This window comes from Mobula birostris, chromosome 19 (assembly GCF_030028105.1).
Source record: "Mobula birostris isolate sMobBir1 chromosome 19, sMobBir1.hap1, whole genome shotgun sequence".
In the NCBI taxonomy this organism is placed as follows: Eukaryota; Metazoa; Chordata; class Chondrichthyes; order Myliobatiformes; family Myliobatidae; genus Mobula; species Mobula birostris.
In genome coordinates, this window is record NC_092388.1 from 13,329,933 (window position 1) to 13,352,132 (window position 22,200).

Below are 22,200 nucleotides of genomic sequence, written 5' to 3' on the forward strand. Positions count from 1 at the left end.
TTCTCCCCGTAGCCACATGAGTTTCCTCCTGGTTCCTCCAGGTGTTCCGGTATCCAAAGATGTACTAGTTACTAGATTAATTGGTCACATGGGTATAACTAGGTGTCGCTGGTTTGTTGGGCCGGAGGGGCCTGTTACTGTCCTCTACCTCTAAATTTAAAAAAATTAATATCTGGTTGATTAAATTAGGAATGAAAAGTTTGCTTCTGCGGTGTTGGCCTTGAAATTGGTAGATAATTGTAGTAGCTATTTTGTTTTCCATAGATGCTCTCTGGCCTGCTGAGTTCCTTCAGCATTCTGTGTGTGTTGGTTTGGATTTCCAGCATCTACAGACTTTCTCGTGTTTGTTCACTTGAAGTACTTTGGAGAAGGAAAGTATTTTGACTGGCTCAACATTGTGACAAAATCTTGATTATCCTTTGAAATAGCCTAGAAAAGCAGTAGTTGCACCAAACGTCTAAAGAAATAATAATTAGATTAGATTATGAGGACACTCAGTCCTCGTTTATTGTCATTTAGAAATGCGTGCATTAAAAAATGATACTATGTTCCTCCAGAATGATATCACAATAAAAACAGGATAAACCAAGACAAAAACTGACAAAAACACATAATTATAACATATAGTTACAACAATGCAAAGCAATACCGTAATTTGATAAAGAGCAGACCATGGGCACGGTTAAAAGAAAAAGTCTCAAAGTCCCCGATCGACTCATCATCCCACGCAGGCAACAGAAGGGAGAAACTCTCCCCGCCATAAACCTTCAAGCGCCGTCAACTTGCTGATGCGTTGTAAGCATCCGACCGCAGCCAACTCTGAGTCTGTCCAAAAACTTCGAGCCTCTGACCAGCCCCTTTGATACAGCCTCTCCAAGCACCATCCTCTGCCGAGCGCTTCGACCCCGCCCCGGCCGCCGAGCAACAAGCAAAGCCAAGGACTCGGGGCCTTCTCCTCCGGAGATTCCGGACCACACAATAGCAGCAGCAGCAGCGAAGCAAACATTTCAGAAGTTTCTCCAGATGTTTCTCCAGATGTTCCTCCATGCTGTCAAGTCCGTCTCCATCAAATCAGGATTGTGCACGGCACCCTACTTGACAAATAACAGACATCACCACCGGAGTGGCTGCTGCGAGCTGCGTCGCGCTGCCATCTTCTCCTCCCCTTCCTTTCTTAATGGTCAGTATATATATATTATAAGAACTGCCTGTATTAGCTGGAATAAGTTTGCAGTGGATACTGCTTTAGTTCTCTCGAGCCATAGAACATCTGAGCAATTTCATTATTGCACGTTTTACACCTTAGCCAGTGTTTGAATTTTCCCATTGTGTACGAATATGAGTGATATTGGCTGTTCTTATGTTTCTACCTTCATTTAGCTGTCGCATTCAGATTTTTCCCTATGGAGTAATTTCTGGCAGTACATTTGGAGTTGTTCACTGGTCTGTCATCCCAAACTGTAACAAAGGGTTTTGCTTCAAAAGTTACAACTGATAGTACATTGACAATGGCCTTGCATCAATAATAATATATTGTTTGGATACTACATAAGTTTTTAACAGCGTGAATATTTTTTCCTTCTGTTGTAGGCTTCAGATGATGAATCCTACGTCAGTGATATAAGTGACAATACATCAGAAGAAAACTTAAGCACTGAAGCAGAAGCTACTGCTCAGACAATATGTAAGATGATTTGGTACATTTTTGGAGTTTGGTACATTGTTTCTGACGGAAAGTGAATGCTTGATGAAGGAAGGGATGAGATGGCATTTTTATTTTCACATCATGATTAATCTCTGCAGAATTGAAACTTTTCAATCTTTCTCCAATATGTATTGAAAACTTTTCTCAGATTTTTAAAGCTGATTTTTAAAATGTAAATTGCTGATGAAATAAGAAAAATTTATTGTATTCTTAACCTTCTCACAAAGGCTGTGATTAACACCTGCTCAGGCACTCATTGTTTCTGAGATAAACCCATATATAAATCTTGATGTTACAAACTTAAGCGTACTTTTGACAAGTACCCCAGCAGGCAACTGTTTATTGAAATTGTTTTAGATTTTTATCCCACTCTTATAGAGACAGGATACTGAAGCCCATCTTACGATTAATTAATTCTTCACAGCGATAACATCTATGACGATCTCCTCAACAGCTTACAATTCCCTGGACCTGATCACCTCATTTTCACCATGGGTATCCAGTCCCTATACACTTCTATCCCCCGTCAAGAAAGCCTTAAGGCTGTCCGCATCTTATTTTTATTTTTAAGTTAATTGTTTATTTCCCGCCATAGATGCTGTCTGACCTGCTGAGTTCCTCCAGCATTTTGTGTGTGTTGGCCTGGATTTCCAGGACCTGTAGAATCTCTTGTGTTTATGATTACCTTGTAAGGTTAATTTTACCTTGTATTTGTATACATAATATTGCTAAAGAATAATGTCCAATTTACTGTATACGGTGCCTTTGACACGGGTAAGAGTTGCAAAATACTTTGTGGAAGGTTTATCCAACAAAAAAAATGCCAGCTCATTCAAGGGATGATGGTACGGGTGGTTAAAGCATTGATTTTTTTTAATGCACATCTCTAAGAAAGGACAGAGTTTACAGATTCCAGAATGTGGCCTCGATAGAAGATTGAATTTGTGGCTGACAGAGTAGCCTCCGTCAGAGGAGTGGAGCACCAAGACCTTGGATGGTTTTAAGGGTAGAACCGATTGCAGGCAAGGTGGGAAACACCTTGAAAGTGTAGGCAACTTGAAAGTACAGGCAAGAATTTTTAAGTGAAGCATTGCTGAGCGTGATGCCAGATTAGTTCAGCAAGCAGAGGGGTGATTGTGAATGACGCAGCGCGAATGAAGACATGCTAAGTAGAGTTTTGGATACCCACCCGTCATGGATTGGATGAGTCAGATGGAAAAACAATGGCAGGATTGGGCTTGGGCATTATTAAGGAGATGGACATTGGTGCTGCAGGAATGTGCCCCCGGAATGTGCCCCCAAGACTTTGACTTGGGGATGAATGCAACATGAAGGGTGTGAACAGTTGTTTTCACTTTTGCTCAATTGCTAGAGAGAAGAATTAGATTAGATTAGATTATGAGGACACGCAGTCCTCTTTTATTGTCATTTAGTAATGCATGCATTAAGAAATGATACAATATTCCTCCGGTGTGATATCACAGAAACACAGGACAGACCAAGACTGAAACTGACAAAAACCATATAATTACAACAGTGGAAGCAATACTGTAACTTGATGAAGAACAGGCTGTGAGCACGGTTAAAAAAAAGTTCGAAGTCTCTCGAAAGTCCCACATCTCACGCAGACGGGAGAAGGAAGAAAACTCTCCCTGCCATACCCGACCACAGTCGGACTCTGAGTTGTCCGAAAACGAATGGAGAATGGAGTTAGTGATGAGGGAGAACATCTGGCGTTAATCTGGAAAAGGCTGTAGTGGGGCCCGAAGGTTATAGAAACAGAGAAAATAGGTGCAGGAGTAGGCCATTCAACCCTTCGAGTCTGCATCGCCATTCAGTATGATCATGGCTGATCATCCAACTCAGAACCCTGTACCAGCCTTCCCTCCATACCCCCTGATCCCTTTAGCCGCAAGGGCCATATCTAACTCCCTCTTAAGTATAGCCAATGAACTGGCCTCAACTGTTTCCTGTGCCAGAGGATTCCACAGATGGCTTTCATCTTCCCTGTTACTGGTCGGAAGAAATTTCTGCTTGTGTGTATTGAATGTCAGACAAACATTTTGAATGCAGATGGAAGGAGGTGGTGGTGGGTATTAATTGTAGAATCCGAGTCAGGTTTACTATCACTGATGCATGTCGTAAAATTTGTTTTGCAGCAGCAATATAGTGCCAAGTATAAAGTAAATACTATAGATTACAGTAAGAAATATATAAAAAGTAAATAAGTGCTGCAAAACAGGGCAAAGTAGTGAGGTAGTGTTCATGGACTATTCAGAAACCTGATAGCAGAGGGGAAGAACCTGTCCCTTAAGTGCTGAGTGTGTGTCTTCAGGCTCCTGCACTCCTCGCTGATGGTAGCAATGAGAAGAGGGCATGCCCTGGGTGCTGAGAGTCCTTAACGATGGACGCTGGATTCTTGAGGCATTTCCTTTTGAAGATGTTCTTGTTGGTGCGGAGACTACTGCCCGTGTGCTAGTATACGTGGGGAAAGTGCGGCCGGGCTTTTGAGCAATGTGATGGAAGGAGATGAGGTATTGGAGGGTGGGTGCGGTGCAACCCATCGAAGATCCTTCCTCTCCCAGGGATGAGGACCTTGGACCTTCTGTTAGCATTTCCGTAGCTCTGGGTATTTACGGGACGGGGTTGCCAACCCAATGTCCAACCCTACTCCTTTCGCAGCCTGGCTTAGGGACTGTCCATGGCAAAGCATTTTGTGGAGTGGGGCAAAGAGATAAATCCTCGGTGGATACCAGAGATAATGCTCTGGGCACAGGAAAAGAAGCCATTGCAAATGATTTGGAGAGCCAGAAGAGAACCAGCTGAGTGCTAAACAACAGAGGAAAGGCATTGCAGACACCATTTGAGTCATCAGGTTGTTTAAGTGCTTTTCCGCTTAGTGGACGGAATTGATCCTGTGAAAATGTAACCGTGCTTTGGTAGCTCCATGACAAAATGAAGTAATTGCTGGTCTGCCGGAAGGTCAGGATGTCCGTGGAAGAATGTTACCGATTGGCATGTTCCAGGCTGCAGGAGTACGTGCTGAGGAACACACTGAAGCTTAGTGCCGTCACCGCAAGGGCTCAGTGGGGAAGAACCATGATCCATGGTTTCTCCACTACTGGAGAGGCAGTGGCTGGTTTAGGTGAGGAAGTCCCTCAATTATTGTAGGAGTGTACATTCAGACAGGGCCGCCTGAGCAGAATAGTCCTATTGGGTTTAAAGAATGTAATCAAACGGTGTTGAGAGCATTTACTATGAATGCAAGAATGAAAAAAAACATTGCTCAGTTTATTTTTGTGAATAGTTTTTATTATGAATAAAGTTTATTTTGTTACATATAAAAAAATTAAAATAATCTCTTCTATAAATCTGTGACAACACCATTGTTTCAACTGCGATTCGGTGATTGAGATCTAAACACCAAATTTACCCTCTGTTGTAAGCAGGCAGTCTCTCTGTCAGCGCATGAACAAGATCCTCCCAACGCAAAGCAATGCTTATTTTTCTTAATGCACAGATCACTCTCAAAATGGCACTAGTCAGCCGAGTAGAAGAAGATCATGCCTGCCAGCTCCAGGACCAAATAATAGTAACATAAGCCTTTGGAATATTCTAAGGAATAACATAGGGAAAGACCTTTCCAAAGTCTCCATGCCAGTTCAATTGAATGAGCCATTGAACACACTCCAGCGCCTGTGTGAAGAACTGGAATACAGTGAGCTGCTGGATACAGCTTCTCAGACAGATGACCCGTTTGAAAGAATGGTAAGTAAATGTTTTCACCTCCATGTTCTTGCCCTAGTAATTATAGGATCTGTGTATAGGCATGCATATGTGTAATGCATTCATTTTCCATTCTTCCTGTATGGTAAATTGAAAGGAATTTAGTAATGGCTTGATGGCATGACCTTATATTCCATCTGGGTAGCCTCCAACCTGATGGCATGAACATTGACTTCTCTAACTTCTGCTAATGCCCCACCTCCCCCTCGTACCCCATCCGTTATTTATTTATATACACACATTCTTTCTCTCTCGCTCCTTTTTCTCCCTCTGTCACCCTCACTACACCCCTTGCCCATCTTCTGGGCTTTCCGCCCCTCCCCCTTTTCTTTCTCCCTGGGCCTCCTGTCCCATGATCCCCTCATATCCCTTTTGCCAATCACCTGTCCAGCTCTTGGCTCCATCCCCCTCCTGTCTTCTCCTATCATTTTGGATCTCCTCCTCCCTCTCCCTGACGAAGGGTCTCAGCCCGAAATGTTGACTGTACCTCTTCCTAGAGATGCTGCCTGGCCTGCTGTGTTCACCAGCAACTTTTATGTGTCTTGCTAGTAATGGCTTGTGCTTTTGCGAGCACGACCTCAGTCTGTAGATAGTTGTGGTCTGCCTCGTCTGCTAACTGCTTCTTTGTCAAGTTATATTTGTGGTCATTTTTGTCCATAATGTGCCCTTCTCTAAGCTGCTCTATATGTTATCCTCCAGAATTAGATTCAGGTTTATTATCACTGGCATATGTTGTGAAATTTGTTCACAGAGCAAATTTACCATAAGGAACAAAAATAATATTCTTTTTAAAAGGTGAGGTAGTGTTCATGGGTTCAACGTCCATTTAAAAATCACATGGCAGAGGGGAAATTGTTCCTGAATGCTGAGTGTGAGGTCTCAGGCTTCTGTACCTCCTCCTTGATGGTAGCAGTGAGAAGAGGGCATGCCCTGGGTGATGGGGGTCTTTAATAATGGATGCTACCTTTCTGAGGCACCACTCCTTGAATACTAACATACTGTATGTTGTGAAGCTTTTGTTTTATGGCAACAATATATAAAATATTCAGAAATCAATGGGGGGGGGGGGAGAGAAGCTGTTCCTAAAACATTGAGTGTGCATCCTATACCTTCTCTCTAGTGGTTCTAGTGAGAAAAGGGCATGTCCTGGGATGTGGGCTTTCTTAAGGATGGATGTCATCTTTTTGAGGCATTGCCTTTTGGAGGTGTTTTCACTGGTGGCAAGGACAGCACCCTCGAGGGAGTTGTGTGAGTCTACAGCCCTCTGCAGTTTTTTTCCTATCCTGTGCATTGCCACCTCCACGTACCAGATGGTGATGCAACCAATCAGAATGCTGTCCATGGTACATCTGTAGACATTCGCTGGACTCTTTGTTGACATACCAAATCTCCTCAAACCCCTAATGAAACTTAGCTGTCTGCATTGCTTTCTCCTTGTAATTCAGACAAGAAATGCAGAAAGCACCAAGCTGATAAACAGCACCAGTTGTAAAAACAAAAGTTAGGTCTGTTAATTTGGAACACATCTGCCCTCCCCATGGGCAGAAGGGAGGGACCAGGTGCATGAGGAACAGTAGGAGAGATACAAAAATGAGCACAAGAGATTTGGAGTGCAAATGAGAAATTAAAGTACACATATTAAATGGCAATATATAATGGAAATCAAAAATCTGTGGATGCTGGAAAATTTTATTCTGAGATTAGAATTGAAGGTACTGGAAACACTCAGCAAACCAGGAAACATCATATTTCAAGGCAAAAACCCTTACTGCATCTGGGAAAGAGAAAAAAACAAGTTAACAAGACAATGGTGTAGAGATGGAGGGATGAAGGGGTATCTCAAAGGTGCTTCAAAGTTCAAAGTACATTTATTATCAAATTATGTATACATTATACAACCTTGAGATTCGACTCCTAACAGTCAGCCACGAAACAAAGACACCCAATAAAGCCCCATGTATAAAGACTGTCAAACACCCAATGTGCAGAGAATAAAAACCATACAGTATCATTCGCTTACAAAATTAAAATAAAATGACCCATAAAGAAGACCGTCAAACACGCAATGTGCAATGAAACAAAAACATCATGCAAACAGTAACAGTCTGAAGAGTATCTGAACAAAAGGACATCAAAGCCATGAAATAAAGGCCAGTGGACACACAAAAAAGAAATGATGTAAAAGTTGCAAAATGCATAGATGTAGGAATTCCCAGTAGATCAGGGAGAGAGGAAAACTGAGCTACCCTACAGATCGTTTAGCCAGTTCCATTGCAGAAAACGTAACGTGTACTGGCATATGAAATAAAAATTATAATTGAAGCTACTTGCATCCTGGGAGGACTGAATAGCAAGAATGAATATTACTAATTAAAAATAATCAAATGAAGCAAGGCCAAAGGCATTGTACTCCAGCTGCGATTTTGCTAAGAGCCACATGAAAAATGTACAATAATTAAGAGCAATTCAAAAGACCTGACAACAGAGTGGATGTATTAGTGGGCCAGTAAATCCAGAAGCCTGATCCTAATGAGCTCAATTTCTGACTCAGTTCTGTAGAGTTAAAATAAGCAAGGTAACGTAGCGGTTAGCGCCACAGTATTATAGCGCCAGTGACCCGGGTTCAATTCCGCCACTGTCTGTAAGGAATTTGTATTTTCTCCTAATGACCGCGTAGGTTTCCCCCCAACATTCCAGAGATGTACCAATTGGTCACATGGTTGTAATTGGGTGGCATGGGGTCGATGGGCTGGAAGGACCTGTTACTGTGCTGTATCTTATGTTACATACCCCGTAACTGGGTTGCCAAACCAGCAGAAATGGATCACTCAGTTGGAGTCTGGATTACTAGAACTAAGAAAGTTTTATTAAAGAAACAAGCAACACAGTACTCTAATCAAAAGGATAATGAATGCAACAGTTCAGCAATGATAAACATACATGTACACAGAATTCAGATAACAGGATCAATCAAGCTCTATCGTTGTCTAGGGGCAAATGACCAGTTTCAAAGTGACGCAAAGTTCAGTTCAGTTTGCAGTAATCGCTGCCATGGGAGATGGACAGTGTGGGGGAAGGAGAGAGAGAGCAAAAAACAAATGAATATTCAAACGGCTTCCACACACAGACCTTCGCAGTCAGCTGTCAGGCGAGTCCTTTGTGATGTCATCTGAGGTCACCGACCGTGACCCCTCCGTTTCCAGATACAATCGTTTCCCTGCGCTGAACCTGGCACCCAGGCAAGGGCGGACACACACCAGGTTCCCGCCGATCGTGCCTTTCCACCCTGTGCGTTTATGGCCCGGTACTTCCCACCGACTTGTGAGAGGCGCACCGCTTCCAGGGTCTTGTTACCTCGGGTGTTGTGTGTGTCCTGTCCCTTTTTATCCCCCTGCTGGGGTATCGCCTGTCCATCACTTCAAACAGTTCAGGGTTCAAAGGGGGGGCCGCTCTAGACAGCTCTCTCCTTCTGTTATTCTCTCCCCCATCCCTTCATTACACATCTCCAAATGCTGCTCCATTGTTTCCCTTATCTCTCTCTCTCCTGAAGACAGGTGGCAGACCAACTGCTGATCACACAGGACAGCTAACATCTATGTGTATTCTTGTCACACTTTAAATAAAATAAAATCCCTTTGACTAAATTGAGAATGGAAAAGGTTGCATCTTCAGTGATGATGATGAAATTGGTATATTTGTAAATCACTGTTTTGTTCACGGAGGTACTTTTGGGGAAATGGCTCAGCGTTGTGACAGAATCTTGATTATCCTTTAAGGTGGCCTTGAAAACCTGCAGTTATACCAAACAGCCAATAAAATAATCATGCATTGTGTGTGCAGTATTAATTTCCTTTGCACAAGGTCATTGAAAGAGATTATAATTGGGAGCTACTTAAATAAATAATCTTGACTCCTTAAGTTCTCCTTCATTCCTTTGTATGGGTGTTTACCCCATTTACAGCCCAGAGTCAACACAAATTGATTCACGACCAAGGAATGCTAAGCTAAGATGTCTTGATTTAATAGTTAAATAGTTCAATGGTTCCATTTAATATCAGAGAATGTGTACAATACACAACCCGAAATTCTTGTTCTTCGCAGACATCCACAAGAACGGAAGTTTCCCAAAGAATGACTGGCAGTTAAAACATTAGAACCCCAAAGCCCCCATACTCCCCCCTACCACACACAAACAACAGCAAAGCAACAACCAATACTCTCTTTTGGCTTGGAACATTGTACCTCCTGCAGAACTCAGTCCAGCACTTTCCGTTCGGGTTGTGTGGCTCCTTTTTCAGGCTGCATGCCGTGATTTGTAAGAACTGTCAGACTCAATTCAGTCATTTGTCATATATAGATCGAAATGTACAGTAAAATGCATCGTTCGTACCAACAACCCGCGCAAGCTAAGGATGTGCTGGGGGCAGCCCACTAGTGTTGCCACACATTCTGGCGCCAACATAGCATGCCCACGATACTCGGCAGAACAACACAGAACACAATAAAAAACAGAAGACAACAATACAAGCCCTTTTCACAATTACTTGATGTTACTGGGAGAATATATCCTAGCCCCTAGTAACACAAGGGTGCTGGAGAAATTCGACAGGTCAAGCAATATCTATAGAGGGGAATAAATAGTTGACGTTTTGGGCCAAGACCCTTCCTGGTCCCTAGACTTCCAGATGAGCACAAGTCATGTCGCTGAAAGAGACTGCTATATCCCTAACTTCATTCACCTTATTGTCATAAACAAGCAAACATCTTTTTAAACAGTGACACCCAGATTTTCCCACAAGAAGAAACATTCTCCTCCTATTCATCCTAACACCCCTCAGGATCTTGAAGGTTTCAACCAAGTCACTGCTCGAAATTTGCAGTGGAGGGTATCTTCACCTGTCCAATTTCTTCTCGTGAGGCAACCTGCCCATTCTCCTCACCAGTCTTGTAAAGATTCCTTAGAGTTCCCAGTACTGAAGATGTAGTCTCACCAATTCTCTTTATATTTGAAGCTCCTCGAGTAATCCCTGCATTACCAGTGTATCCTGTACATCATTACACAGTGCTCTGATATCCTTGGGAACACCATTTTATGAAAACTTAACAGAGCCAATTGCACAGAATGTAGTGCTCACAGAGGCAGATCAGGGGCTGGCATTCAGCTGAGAATGATACCTGCCATCTCAAAGACTTTCCAACACCCATGGTATAAGTTAAAGCAGAATCCTCTACCAGATACTTGGAGGATGTAAATCACACAAGCCTAGCAATATCCAGGAAGGTGCAGCCCTATCTGAATTGTAACCCGTCCATCATCATTGGTGAGCTGTGGTTTTAGTGCGCAGTATCTCCAAAACGATTGTTTCAATTGACCGTGACTGCTTCAATAACACCTCCCAGTTCCAGAATCTCTAACAACCACAAGGGAAAGAGCACCTTGCCCTACAGTGCCTTCCAAGTCCTGTCAGCAGAGATATGGGTGTTCCATCACAGTAATACACACAAAGTGCTGGAGGAGGTCAGCAGGCCAGGCATCTATGGAAAAGAGTACATAGTCGACAATTCGGTCCGAGATGGTGCCTGGCCTGCTGAGTTCCTCCAGCATTTTACATGTGTTGTTCTGGATTTCCAGCATCTGCAGACTTTCTCTTGGCTGTTCTATCACTATCGATGGGTCAGGCCCTGTGATGCCCACTTATAAGATAAGATTAGCTTTATTTGTCATAGGTACATAGAAAGCTAGAGTGAGAGGCACCGTCTGCGTCAAATCAAATCAATGAGGATTGTGCTGGGCAGCCGTCGAGCCACCGCCCCTCCCGCAACAACAGAACAACCTACCGACCCAAATCTTCGGGACGTGGGGGGAATCTGATGGAAGCTCACATTGTCACGGGAGGAATATCTAAACCCGTTAAGAATAGCGGTGGAAATCGAACCCCAACCTTACAGCGGGCGCACTGTAAGGCGTTGTGCTAACCATTACGCTACCACACTGACTCGTAGTGGCCCTGCACATTGACTGCTAAGAAATAGACAATAAATGCTGTCTTGCCAGTGACCCACAGAATATTTTAATCATTGCTGATAATCGTAAAGCACATTTTTTTTTTGTCAGCCTCTGCAAATAATGTAAGCGTCTCTTTTTGTTTCTGTTTGTCTCGGATACTGCTGTTGTGTGCCAAACAGTAACAGCGAGTTTACCATTCAGTCACATTTGAGTTAGTGAGATCAAATCACAGATTTGGTAGTATAACTTCCAAATGTTTTCAATGAGCCCAGGCTTGCTCAGTGAACATACCTCAGTATGGCGTGAAGTAAGGGATTGGCAATAGCTCTACTCTTTTGCCACCTAATAATAATTCAGTGTTCCTCTGTGCCTAAACTGACAGAATAAGAGCAACAGCATGTATCTCTTATATTCCCATAGGCTTTCGTGGCAGCCTTTGCAGTTTCAGCATATGCATCTTCATACCACAGAGCTGGAAGTAAGCCGTTTAACCCAGTTCTAGGGGAGACGTACGAATGCACGAGGAAAGAGAAGGGCTTCAGGTTCATTGCTGAACAGGTAAATGACTTCCTTTTGTAGGCCCCGGTTAAGGAATGGGTCAGAATAATTTGGAGTAACACACAGAAAATGCTGGAGGAACTCCGCAGGTCAGGCAACATCTATAGAGGGAAATAAACTGTCAACGTTTCGGGCGGAGACTCTTTATCGGGACTGGGAGTGGGGTGAAGACAGAATAAGAAGGGGAGGGGAAGGAATACAAGCTGGCAGGTGATAGGTAAGATGGGGAAGGTGAAGTGAGAAGCTGTGTGGTGCTAGGTGGTGAAGAAGAGGGAGTGTGATAGGTGAGAGCGGACTCAGGATTAAAGGGAAGGAGGAGGTGCTAGGCAGAGAGTGCCAAGAACTTGGAGTTGTGTAAAAGTATTTGTTATCATAAAATCATAATACATTGGAGATATTATTAATGTGGCAGTATTTCATACTGCTATCAAAGTCTGCTTTGCAAGCAAAAGATATGAGTGCATTTTTATACTAAAGTTGCTGAGGATATTTATTAGTTTAGGTTCAACTCATTAAATTCTAATTGGTTCACTTCATTGCCCAAAGTGGTGCAGGAATCGCCCATACCTCTATTGAAGATGTTCTGATGGCATCCAAAGTTAGGAGAGGAGAACAAGGATTCTCAAATGGCTAAGACAGATGAATCCTTGATGATTTGCTCATCCAAAGAGAAAAACGATTACGGGATGGATCTATTGAAAGGGTATTCCTGCGGATATTGTGCTCCAACTGGAGCTAGGAGGACATTGCTTTGGTAATAATGCTGCCTCCATAGCCATAGCACAGAAACAGGCCCTTTGGACCATCTCGTCCATGCTAAACTTTTATTTGGCCTAGCCCCATTGACCTGACATGCACCACAGACCTCCATACCCCTCCTATCCATGGACCTATCCAAATTTCTCTTCAATGTTGAAATTAAATCTGTTGGCAGCTTGTTCCACACTCACGCCACCCTCTGAGTGAAGAAGCTCCCCCTCATATTCCCCTTAAATAATTCCCCTTTCACCCTTAACCCATGACCTCTATTTCTAGTCTCACCCAACCTCAGTGGAAGTAGCCTGCTTGAATTTACCCAACTTACTCCCCTCGTATTCGGGTAGATGGGGCTCATCAGCTGTAGTTGGCAGCTCATCTCGGAGAAGTAAAAATCTGATCTCAAACCTCAGCTGCCTTACGGCTATACCCACTCACGGGGAAGGCTTCAAGAGTAAACCCCGAGGGAAAAATCTGGAGCTGGAGTCTCCAAGGCAGTCCTACATGGAGTTCAACGCTGCCTGTCAAGTCCTGCGACACTGCTGATGCCAAACCGTATCGGTCTCTGCCGTTCCTTTGGATTCTTCAGCTGCTCGAAGGGGGGGGGGAGTCTGCTGCACGGGCAAAAGCTTACTCTCTATATCTCTATATCCTACTGCCCTGGCTTGCATTTCGATTTCGACGTAGACAGCTAGGGCACAGCTTCCATGAGCAACCCTAACCAATGGAAGGTCACCCCCCCCACCCCCATAAAAATGTATTTCACTTTTAGCAGGAGAAAGATTCAGTTTATTCTTCAGTAGAACTCCCACCTTCTTGGACAATTGGAATTCTTCAAAAATGCATTCTGGCTGGAATTTCAGAAGCCCTGTAAAGGCTAATATATTTCCTCCTCCCCTACCCTTGTTTGGCTTTTACACAAACAGATGGGAATGTGAGGAATGCATCTGGCTGGGTTTGGGTTCGAGGCCAAATCCTATGCCCCGGGCCAGAGATGTACTCTACAAAAGAAAATGAAATGTGGCTTTGTTACATCAGACCGGTTATTTCCTAATACAGATGCTTAGTGGATGAGAACAATGGTAGAGGTAATAACTCATGAAATTGTTTCATTGTAAAGTGACGCATTGTAACTTTTACACTTTCATGAAGATTTATGTTGAAAAGTAAATTTAACTCTTTTTTTAAAAAAAAGTTTATGAAGAAAAGCTCTCTACCATTCTTTTTCTAGGTCAGCCACCATCCTCCAATATCTGCATGTCATGCTGAATCAAAGAACTTTGCCTTCTGGCAAGGTAGGAATTTTGTTTTATAAGCAAATAGTCCAAGGTTGTTTTACTAAAGCCAGCAGACTGCTGTGGAACGGCAATAGTAGAGCATCTGGTGACATAAAGCATAGCTTTTGGAAGGAAAGAGAATGAACAGAGTAGTTTTCAATTGTAAAGTTGTACTACTTACCCCTGTGACTTAGCCCAGCTCGTGGAATGAATCTATTTCAAACAGATACGATGTGGCAGGGTGAACAGCCAGAAGTCATGGTACCAATGACGTGGGTAGGATGAGTGACGAGGTTCTGCTTAGCGAGTTGGGTGCTAAGTTGAAGGGTTGTGATCTCAGGATTGCTAACTGTGCCATGTGCTGGTGAGGCCACAACTAGGAAGGTTATACAGTTAATATGTGGCTAAGGAGTTGATGTAGGAGGGAGGGCATAAGTTTTTGGATCATTGGGCTCTCTTCCATGGAAGGTGGGACCTGTACAGAAGGGATGGTTTGCACCTGAACTGGAGGGGGACTAGTATCCTAGTAGGAAGGTTTGTTAATGTTTCACGGTGGGTTCTAAACTAGAGTTGCAGGGGGATGGGAACCAGAGTGCCAGAACAGTTAGTGGAGAGGTTGTGGAGGCAGATGTTGGTAAGACCTCCGACAAAGTTAGGAGTCAAAAAGGTTGAGCATAGTGAGACTAGTGTCCCGAACTGTGTATATTTCAATGCAAGATGTATCGTGGGGAAGGTGAATGATAGTACTGAAGATGAGGTAGCTGGTTTACAAACAAAGGCAATGTGGAGTGAGGAGAGGCTGTTGTTAGGGCAACATTGCAGTCAACAGCATGAGTTGCAATGTAAAAGGTGGACAAAATCGAAAAGGGTGAACACAGGACTGAAGGTGTTGTATTTGAATGTGCGTAGTATACGGAATAAGGTAGATGAACTTGTAGCACAGTTGCAGATTGGCATGTTGTAGGCATCACTAAATCATGACTGAATGTAGATTATAGTTGGGAGCTTAATATCCACGGATGCACATTGTATCGAAAAGACAGACAGGAAGGCAGAAGGGTTGGTCTTTGTTGCTAAAACAATTAAGTCAAATTGTTAGAAAGAGGTGTCATATGACCGGAAGGTGTTGAATCATTTTGGATTGAGCTAAAAGAACTGCAAGGGTAAAAAGACCATGATGGAAGTTGTATACAGACCCCCAAACCGTTGTAAGGATGTGGCCTACAAATTGCAATGGGAGATAGAAAAAGCATGCCAAAAGGGCAATGTTACAATAGTCATGGGGGATTTCAATATGCAGATAGATTGGGCAAATTAGTTGGTGCTGGATTCCGGGAGGGAGAATTTCTAGAGTGCCTACGAGATGGCTTTTTAGAGCAGCTTGTGATTGAGCCCACTAGGGGATCAAGTATTCTGGATTGGGTGTTGTGCAGTGAGCAAGAATTAATTAGAAAGCTTGAGGTAAGAGAACCCTTTGGGCAAGTGATCATAATATGATTGAATTCACCTTGAAATTTGAGAAGAAGCTAACGTCAGATGTATCAGTGTTACATGGAATAAAGGGAATTACAGAGGCATGAGAGGGGAGTTGGCCAAAATTGATTGGAAAAGAACACTGGCAGGGATGATGGCAGAGCAGCAATGGCTGGAATTTCTGAAAGCAATTTGGAAGGCACAGGATATAAACATCCAGAAGAGGAAAAAGTATTCTAAAGGCAAGTTGACACAACTGTGACTAACAGGAGAAATCAAAGCCAACATGAATGTCAAAGAGAGGGCATATAATAGAGCAAAAATTAGTGGGAAGTTTGAGGATTAGGAAGCTTTTGAAAACCAATGGAAGGCAACTAAAAAAGTAATTAAGAGGTAAAAATGGAGTACAAAAGTAAGTTAGTCAATAATAAAGAGGATACCAAAAGTTTCTTCAGATATATAAAGTGTAAAAGAGAGGCGAGAGTGGATATTGGACTGCTGGAAAATGATGCTGGAGTGGTAGCAATGGGAGACAACGAAATGGCAGATGAACTGGATAAGTATTTGTGTCTTCACTGTGGAACACACCAGCAGTATGGTGGCAGCATTGTGTAAGGAGTCATGAAGTGTTTGAAGTTACAATTACTAGAGAGAAGGTTCTTGGGAAACTGAAAGGTCTGAAGGTAGATAAGTCACCTGGACCAGATGGACCACACTCTAGTGTTCTGAAAGGTAGCTAAAGAGATTGTGGAGGCATTAGTCTTGCCTTTCAAGAAGCACGAGATTCTGGAATGGTTCCAGAAGACTGGAAAATTTCAAATGTCACTCCACTCTTCAAGAAGGGAGAGAGGCAGAAGAAAGGCAACTATAGGCCAGTTAGTCTGATGTCAGTGGTGGGGAAGATGTTGGAGTCGATTATTAAGGATGAGGTCTCAGGGTATTTGGCGGCACATGACAAAATAGGTCATAGTCAGCATGGCTTCCTCAAGGGAAAATCTGGCCTGACAAATCTGTTGGAATTCTTTGAAGAAATAAGTAGTAGGATTGAGAAAGGAGAAATCAGTTGAAGTTGTGTACTTGGATTGTAAGAAGGCCTTTGACAAGTTGCCACACACGAGGCTGCTTAACAAGCTATGGTATTACAGGATAGATTCTAGCAGCATAAAGCAGTGGCTGATTGGCAGGAGGCAAAGAGTGGGAATACAGGGAGCCTTTTCTGGTTGGCTGCTGGTGACTAGTGGTGTTGGGACTGATTCTTTTTATGTTATATGTCAATGATTTGGATCATGGAATTTGCAGATGATATGAAGATTGGTGGAGGGGCTGATAATTTTGAGAAAGTATAGAGGATACAGAGGACCTAGGTTAGGAGAATGGGCAAGGAGTGGCAGTTGGATTACAGCGTCAGGAAGTGTATAGTCATGCACTTTGGTAGAAGAAATGAAAGGGCTGACTATTTTCTAAATGGAGAGAAAGTACAAAAAACTGAGGTGCAAAAGGACTCAGAAGTCCTTGTGCAGGATTCCCTAAAGATTAATTTGCAGGTCGAGTCAGTGGTGAGGAAGGTAAATGTGATGTTAGCATTCATTTCAAGAGGACAAGAATATACAAGCAAGGATGTAATGTTGAGATTTTATGAAGCACTGGTGAGGTCTCATTTGGAATATTGTGAGCAGTTTTAGGTCCCTTATCTGAGAAAAGATGTGCTGAAACTGGAGAGGGTTCAAAAGAGGTTAATGAAAATAATTCCAGGATTGAATAGCTTGTCATATGAACAGGGTCTGATGGCTCTCAGCCTGTAAATAAAATAAAGGCATCCGTTAGTCTTGCGAGACCAGGAATCTGCGCCTGGAAAGTCTTCACTCTCCAGGGCACAGGCCTGGGCAAGGTTGTATGGAAGACCAGCAGTTGCCCATGCTGCAAGTCTCCCCTCTCCATGACACCAATGTTGTCCAAGGGAAGGGCATTAGGACCCATACAGCTTGGCACCAGTGTCGTCGCAGAGCAATGTGTGATTAAGTGCCTTGCTCAAGGACACAACACGTTCCCTCAGCTGGGGCTCGAACTCACAACCTTCAGGTTGCTAGTCCAGTGCCTTAACCACTTGGCCATGTGCCCACTCACGTGTATTCACTAGTATTCAGAAGAACGAGGGGTGACCTCATTGAAACCTATCGAATTGTGAAAAGCCGTGATGGAGTGGATGTGGAGATGATGCTTCCTGTCGTGGGAGAGTCTAAGACTAAAGGACATAGCCTCAGAATAGAGGGGCATCCTTTTAGAACGGAGATGAGGAAGAATTTCTTTAACCAGAGAGTGGTGAATCTATGGAATTCTTTGTCACAGGCAGCTGTGGAGGCCAAGTCCTCAGGTATATTTAAGGCAGAGGTTGATAATATCCTTGATTGGTCAGGGTATGAAAGGATTATCGGGAGAAGGCAGGAGATTGGGGCTGAGGGGAAAATTGGATCAGCCATGGTGAAATGACAGAGCGGACTCAATGGGCCAAATGGCTTAATTCTGCTCCTATGTTTTATGGTCTTATTTTTTTTATATATAAAGCATGGATTCACATCACTCTCAGGAAAGAATTAGTAGTGTTCATTAGGAGGTTGAGAAAGTGCCAGAGCAGTTGATAGAGATGTAGAACAGATCACATACTCAAAGTTTCAAGTTCAAAGTAAATTTATTATCAAAGTACTGAAAGATATTTTCAGAAAAGTAGCTACTTTTTGTAGATATAATTTCAGAAAGCTAGCACAGGATTTATGAACGGAATAATTTGTGCTATAGAACACTGAGCCGGAATGATATCCAAGTTCAAAGAAAATTTATTGCCAAGTATGTATATGTCACCCTAGGATTCATTTTCTTTCATGCATTCACAGTAGAACGGAGAAATACAATAGAATCAATGAAAAGTACACACAAAGACTGACAAACAACCAAAGTGCAAAATAAGATAAACTATACAAATACATGCATAAAGGAAAAGCTAAAAAGAGTCCATAGATTGTGGAATCATTTCAGTGTTGAATTGAGTGAAGTTATCCAAGCTGGTTGAAGGCTAATAGCTGTTTCTTGCTGGTGTTGGACCTAAGGCTCCTGTGTCTCTTTCCTGATGGTAGCTGTGAGAAGCCAACATGGCAGAAGATATGCGAAAGATCAATCATTCTTTGCAGAAGTATCTGAAAGCTAGGCTTGGAATCAGCTTGTTCCTGAAGACGTCTGACGGAATGTTTAGGCAAAACACGAAGAGCAACGATTCTGCAGAGACTCATTGTCTTGTTCAGCACACCACAAAGTAAAGTTGCAGCTCTATAAAACTGGGGTGAGAACACTTGGAATATTGTGTTCAGTTCGGGTCACCTCATTATAGGAAGGATGTGGAAGCTCAAGAGAGGGTGCAGAGGAGATTTACCAGGATGCTGCCTGGATAAGAGAGCATGTCTTATGAAAATAGGCTGAGCAAGCTTAGGCTCTTCTCTTTGGAGAGAAAGTAGATGAGAGGTTTGCAAGCTGATAAGAGGCATAAATCAAGTGGTGGCTAGGGACATTTTTCCAGGTGAAATGGGGTTATAATTTTAAGATAATTGAAGGGTGGTATCGGGTGGAGGGGGGATGTCAGAGGTAGCTTTTTCTTTACACAGAGAATGGTATGTGAGTGGAATGTCCTGCTAGGGGTGGTGGTAGAGGAACATTTAAGAAACTCTTAGATAGGCACATGCATGATAGAAAAATAGAGGGCAATGTAGGAATGAATGGTTCGATTGATTTTAGAACAGTTTAAAAGGTCGGCACAACATTCTTAGCCAAAGGGTCTGCACTGTGGTGTGATGTTCTGCTAGCTGGCAGTAATTCGATTCTTTTTTTATCTATTGTTGAGAACAATATGGAGGAGAAACTAAACCATTTATGCATTAAAAACTATCGTTAGACTATCTTCAAAAATTAGAAGTCGAACCTTTGAACCTATGTTTGACTTTGAGAAAAGATGGGGTTCATTTGCTCGTTGTTATCATTTGAGTTAATTGATAGATTTCCTCCACGATCTAATTATAAATTTTTGGTACTTTTTTTTTGCTGGCGGTTTGATGTTTATCTTTAGAAGCTTTTGTATGACGCATGGCTCTGGGGTTGAACACCTAATGGGTTTTTTTTTCCTCACTTTTTCTTGCTTAGTAGGGTTTTTCTCTTTTTTCATCACCAAGAATTTTTTCAACCTTTATGATAACGTTTTTTTTCTTGAGACATTGTAAGTGTTGTTTACTTCAATGTACTCTTGTAAATTTTGGATAATAATAAAAAGATTTGAAAAGAAAGAAAAATTATCATTTTAATTGTACGTCGAGTTCTTGCAGAAGTATACAGATATTTAATGGAAAAATGTTTTTTTTAATAACTGTCTTATTTTTCCTCTCCAATAGATGTGAGGTGGAAAAACAAGTTCTGGGGTAAATCAATGGAGATTGTTCCAGTTGGCACAATTCATGTAACTCTTCCAACGTAAGTACCTATTGGAGGAAAATGGCTGAGTTAGTATCAGTTTTAAAATTTAGTGAAGTAATGCAAAGGCAGTTGGTTCCAAGAAATCTTTTACGTTTTCTTTTTCTTTCTTTACCTTCCAATCCCCATCTTGATTGCTGGTGGCTTGGTAGTCCTTCTGGTCAACTACAAGTTCTAACAACATATAATTGAATAAATTGTTCGACAAGACTTCCAAGACTTAGAACCATAAAGCACATTTCTACATGTTATGCTGATGAGACTCAAAAGGACCTTCAGGTGGTTAACTTTATGATTGCCTTCCCTGGAGAAAATGGTTTGAGAAGTATATTCCTCTGCCAATCTTGATGCTTCTTCATTTGCAGCGAGGGTGATGTGCCAAATGCCAGCAGGGCACTTCTCATGATGTGCAGATTAATCAGTGATTTCAACATTTTAAACTTTGCAGGAAGTCTCCCAGGTTACGACAGGGTTCTGTTCCAGAGAGCTGTTCGCAAGTCGGAGATGAACAGAAATTGGTGTGACTAGTGGGTGAACAGGCCTGGGAAGGGTAGCTCCCAGCCAGCCTCACCGGCTCCTTGAGTGATTGAGTCTGCTCAACTCGACCCCGCGCCTGATTGTTACAGACTGGTGGTGACGGGATATCTGGGGAGATATGGTGGGGAGAATAGGCACGCGGAAATGTCCAGTTCCCACGTGGCAGAATATGCCTACAGTTAGGGGCACACAAACCCAGTGTGAACAGAAGATGCGCTTTGGAGTGTGAGTGGAAATCAGAGCATCCTAAGGAAACCCACGTGGCCATGAGAGGAAAGTATAAACTTCATAGAGTCAGCAGCGGGAATTGACCACCAATCACAATCACTGGTACTCTAAATTCTTATACTAATTGCTACCGTGCCACCCTTTTGACTTGTCCAGGTGAGGTGTACCATTGCTGCGGGAAGTATTGAGACAATTCTTTCCAAGATCTCTCCTGTTCTTGCTGACAGACGATCTCCTCCAACTGGGGTATGGGCAGTTACAAATTTACCCAGTTTGCCATCAGTCTTGTTTGCTTTTGTTGTGACTGCTGAACTGAGCCCCATGGAAGCTGCAGCTGGAAGTCCTTCCAGGAAATCCATTTATCTCTGAGATTAGCTTTATTTGTCACACGTACATCAAAACATACAGTGAAATGTGTCATTTGTGTCAACGACCAACACAGTCCGAGGATGTGCTGGGGGCATCCTTGGATACTACTTGTGCTAACATAGCATGGCCACAACCTATTAACCCTAACCCATGTGTCTTTGGAGCGTGGGAGGCAACCAGAGCACCCGGAGGGAGCACCTGCGTCAAGGGGAGAACATAGAAACTCAATACAGAAAATGGCAGTTATTGAACCTCATATCTGATTGCTGGCACTGTAAAGTATTACGCTAACCACTACGGTATGCCCGATCCTGTTTCTGAACTCTGTGTATTTCCATATTCTCCCTTGCTGGTGACATCACAGAACAAACCTAGCAGAGAAAATGGCTACTCTATATAAAAGCATTGGTATCAACTGGTCTTGAGACTGACGAGGTATTCCTGAACTTTAAAGATATCCTGCATCGAGATTCCTCCCTATCTAACATGGCAAAGTAAAAGCTAAAGCTCAGAAATACTGAAGGAAACATGGACAACATGGTACTATTCTGTGGGATCATTGCTTTTATCAAGAATCAATTTTTCATTGCAGTAGTATAAAAGGCTACTAGAACGGATGAAACAGGTGCTGGTTACAAGGAGCAATAGGGTGTAGGTACGAGGAAGGCCCTTAAGCTGACAAAGGAGGAGATGGCACAGCTGAAGTATCTGGCTGGTACAATTACAATGCATCAGGGCAAAGAAGTGGAGGAGTCGACTGACCACTGGGGAATGACATACTCAAAGAAGTGTCACCGTGTTCGGACATGGCCCAAGTGTGGAGCGAGAGACACTGAAGCAGGTCGATAGTTCACAGACTTCAATACGAACAGAGTTTGAGGGCAAAGAAAACAATAAACGCTCGGCCAAACAGGGCTGTTAACTAAAACTCTCAAATGGAAAATGAAGCCTACACTGCGGCTGAAAGGAATAACTAAATATAAAATGAATACCACTAG

At 42.8% G+C, this 22,200-nt stretch overlaps 1 protein-coding gene across 4 annotated transcripts in view; it reads left to right on the forward strand.

The window, feature by feature from the left end:
* osbpl3b (oxysterol binding protein-like 3b) overlaps nucleotides 1–22,200 on the forward strand; it is a 197,490-nt gene that overhangs the window by 110,694 nt on the left and 64,596 nt on the right. For all 4 annotated transcript variants that reach the window (XM_072283250.1, XM_072283249.1, XM_072283248.1 and 1 more), the window contains 5 exons: nucleotides 1,591–1,684; nucleotides 5,226–5,473; nucleotides 11,919–12,056; nucleotides 14,044–14,107; nucleotides 19,990–20,068. In XM_072283250.1, the coding sequence (XP_072139351.1) occupies nucleotides 1,591–1,684; nucleotides 5,226–5,473; nucleotides 11,919–12,056; nucleotides 14,044–14,107; nucleotides 19,990–20,068 (623 nt within the window). The remainder of the gene's footprint in view (nucleotides 1–1,590; nucleotides 1,685–5,225; nucleotides 5,474–11,918; nucleotides 12,057–14,043; nucleotides 14,108–19,989; nucleotides 20,069–22,200) is intronic.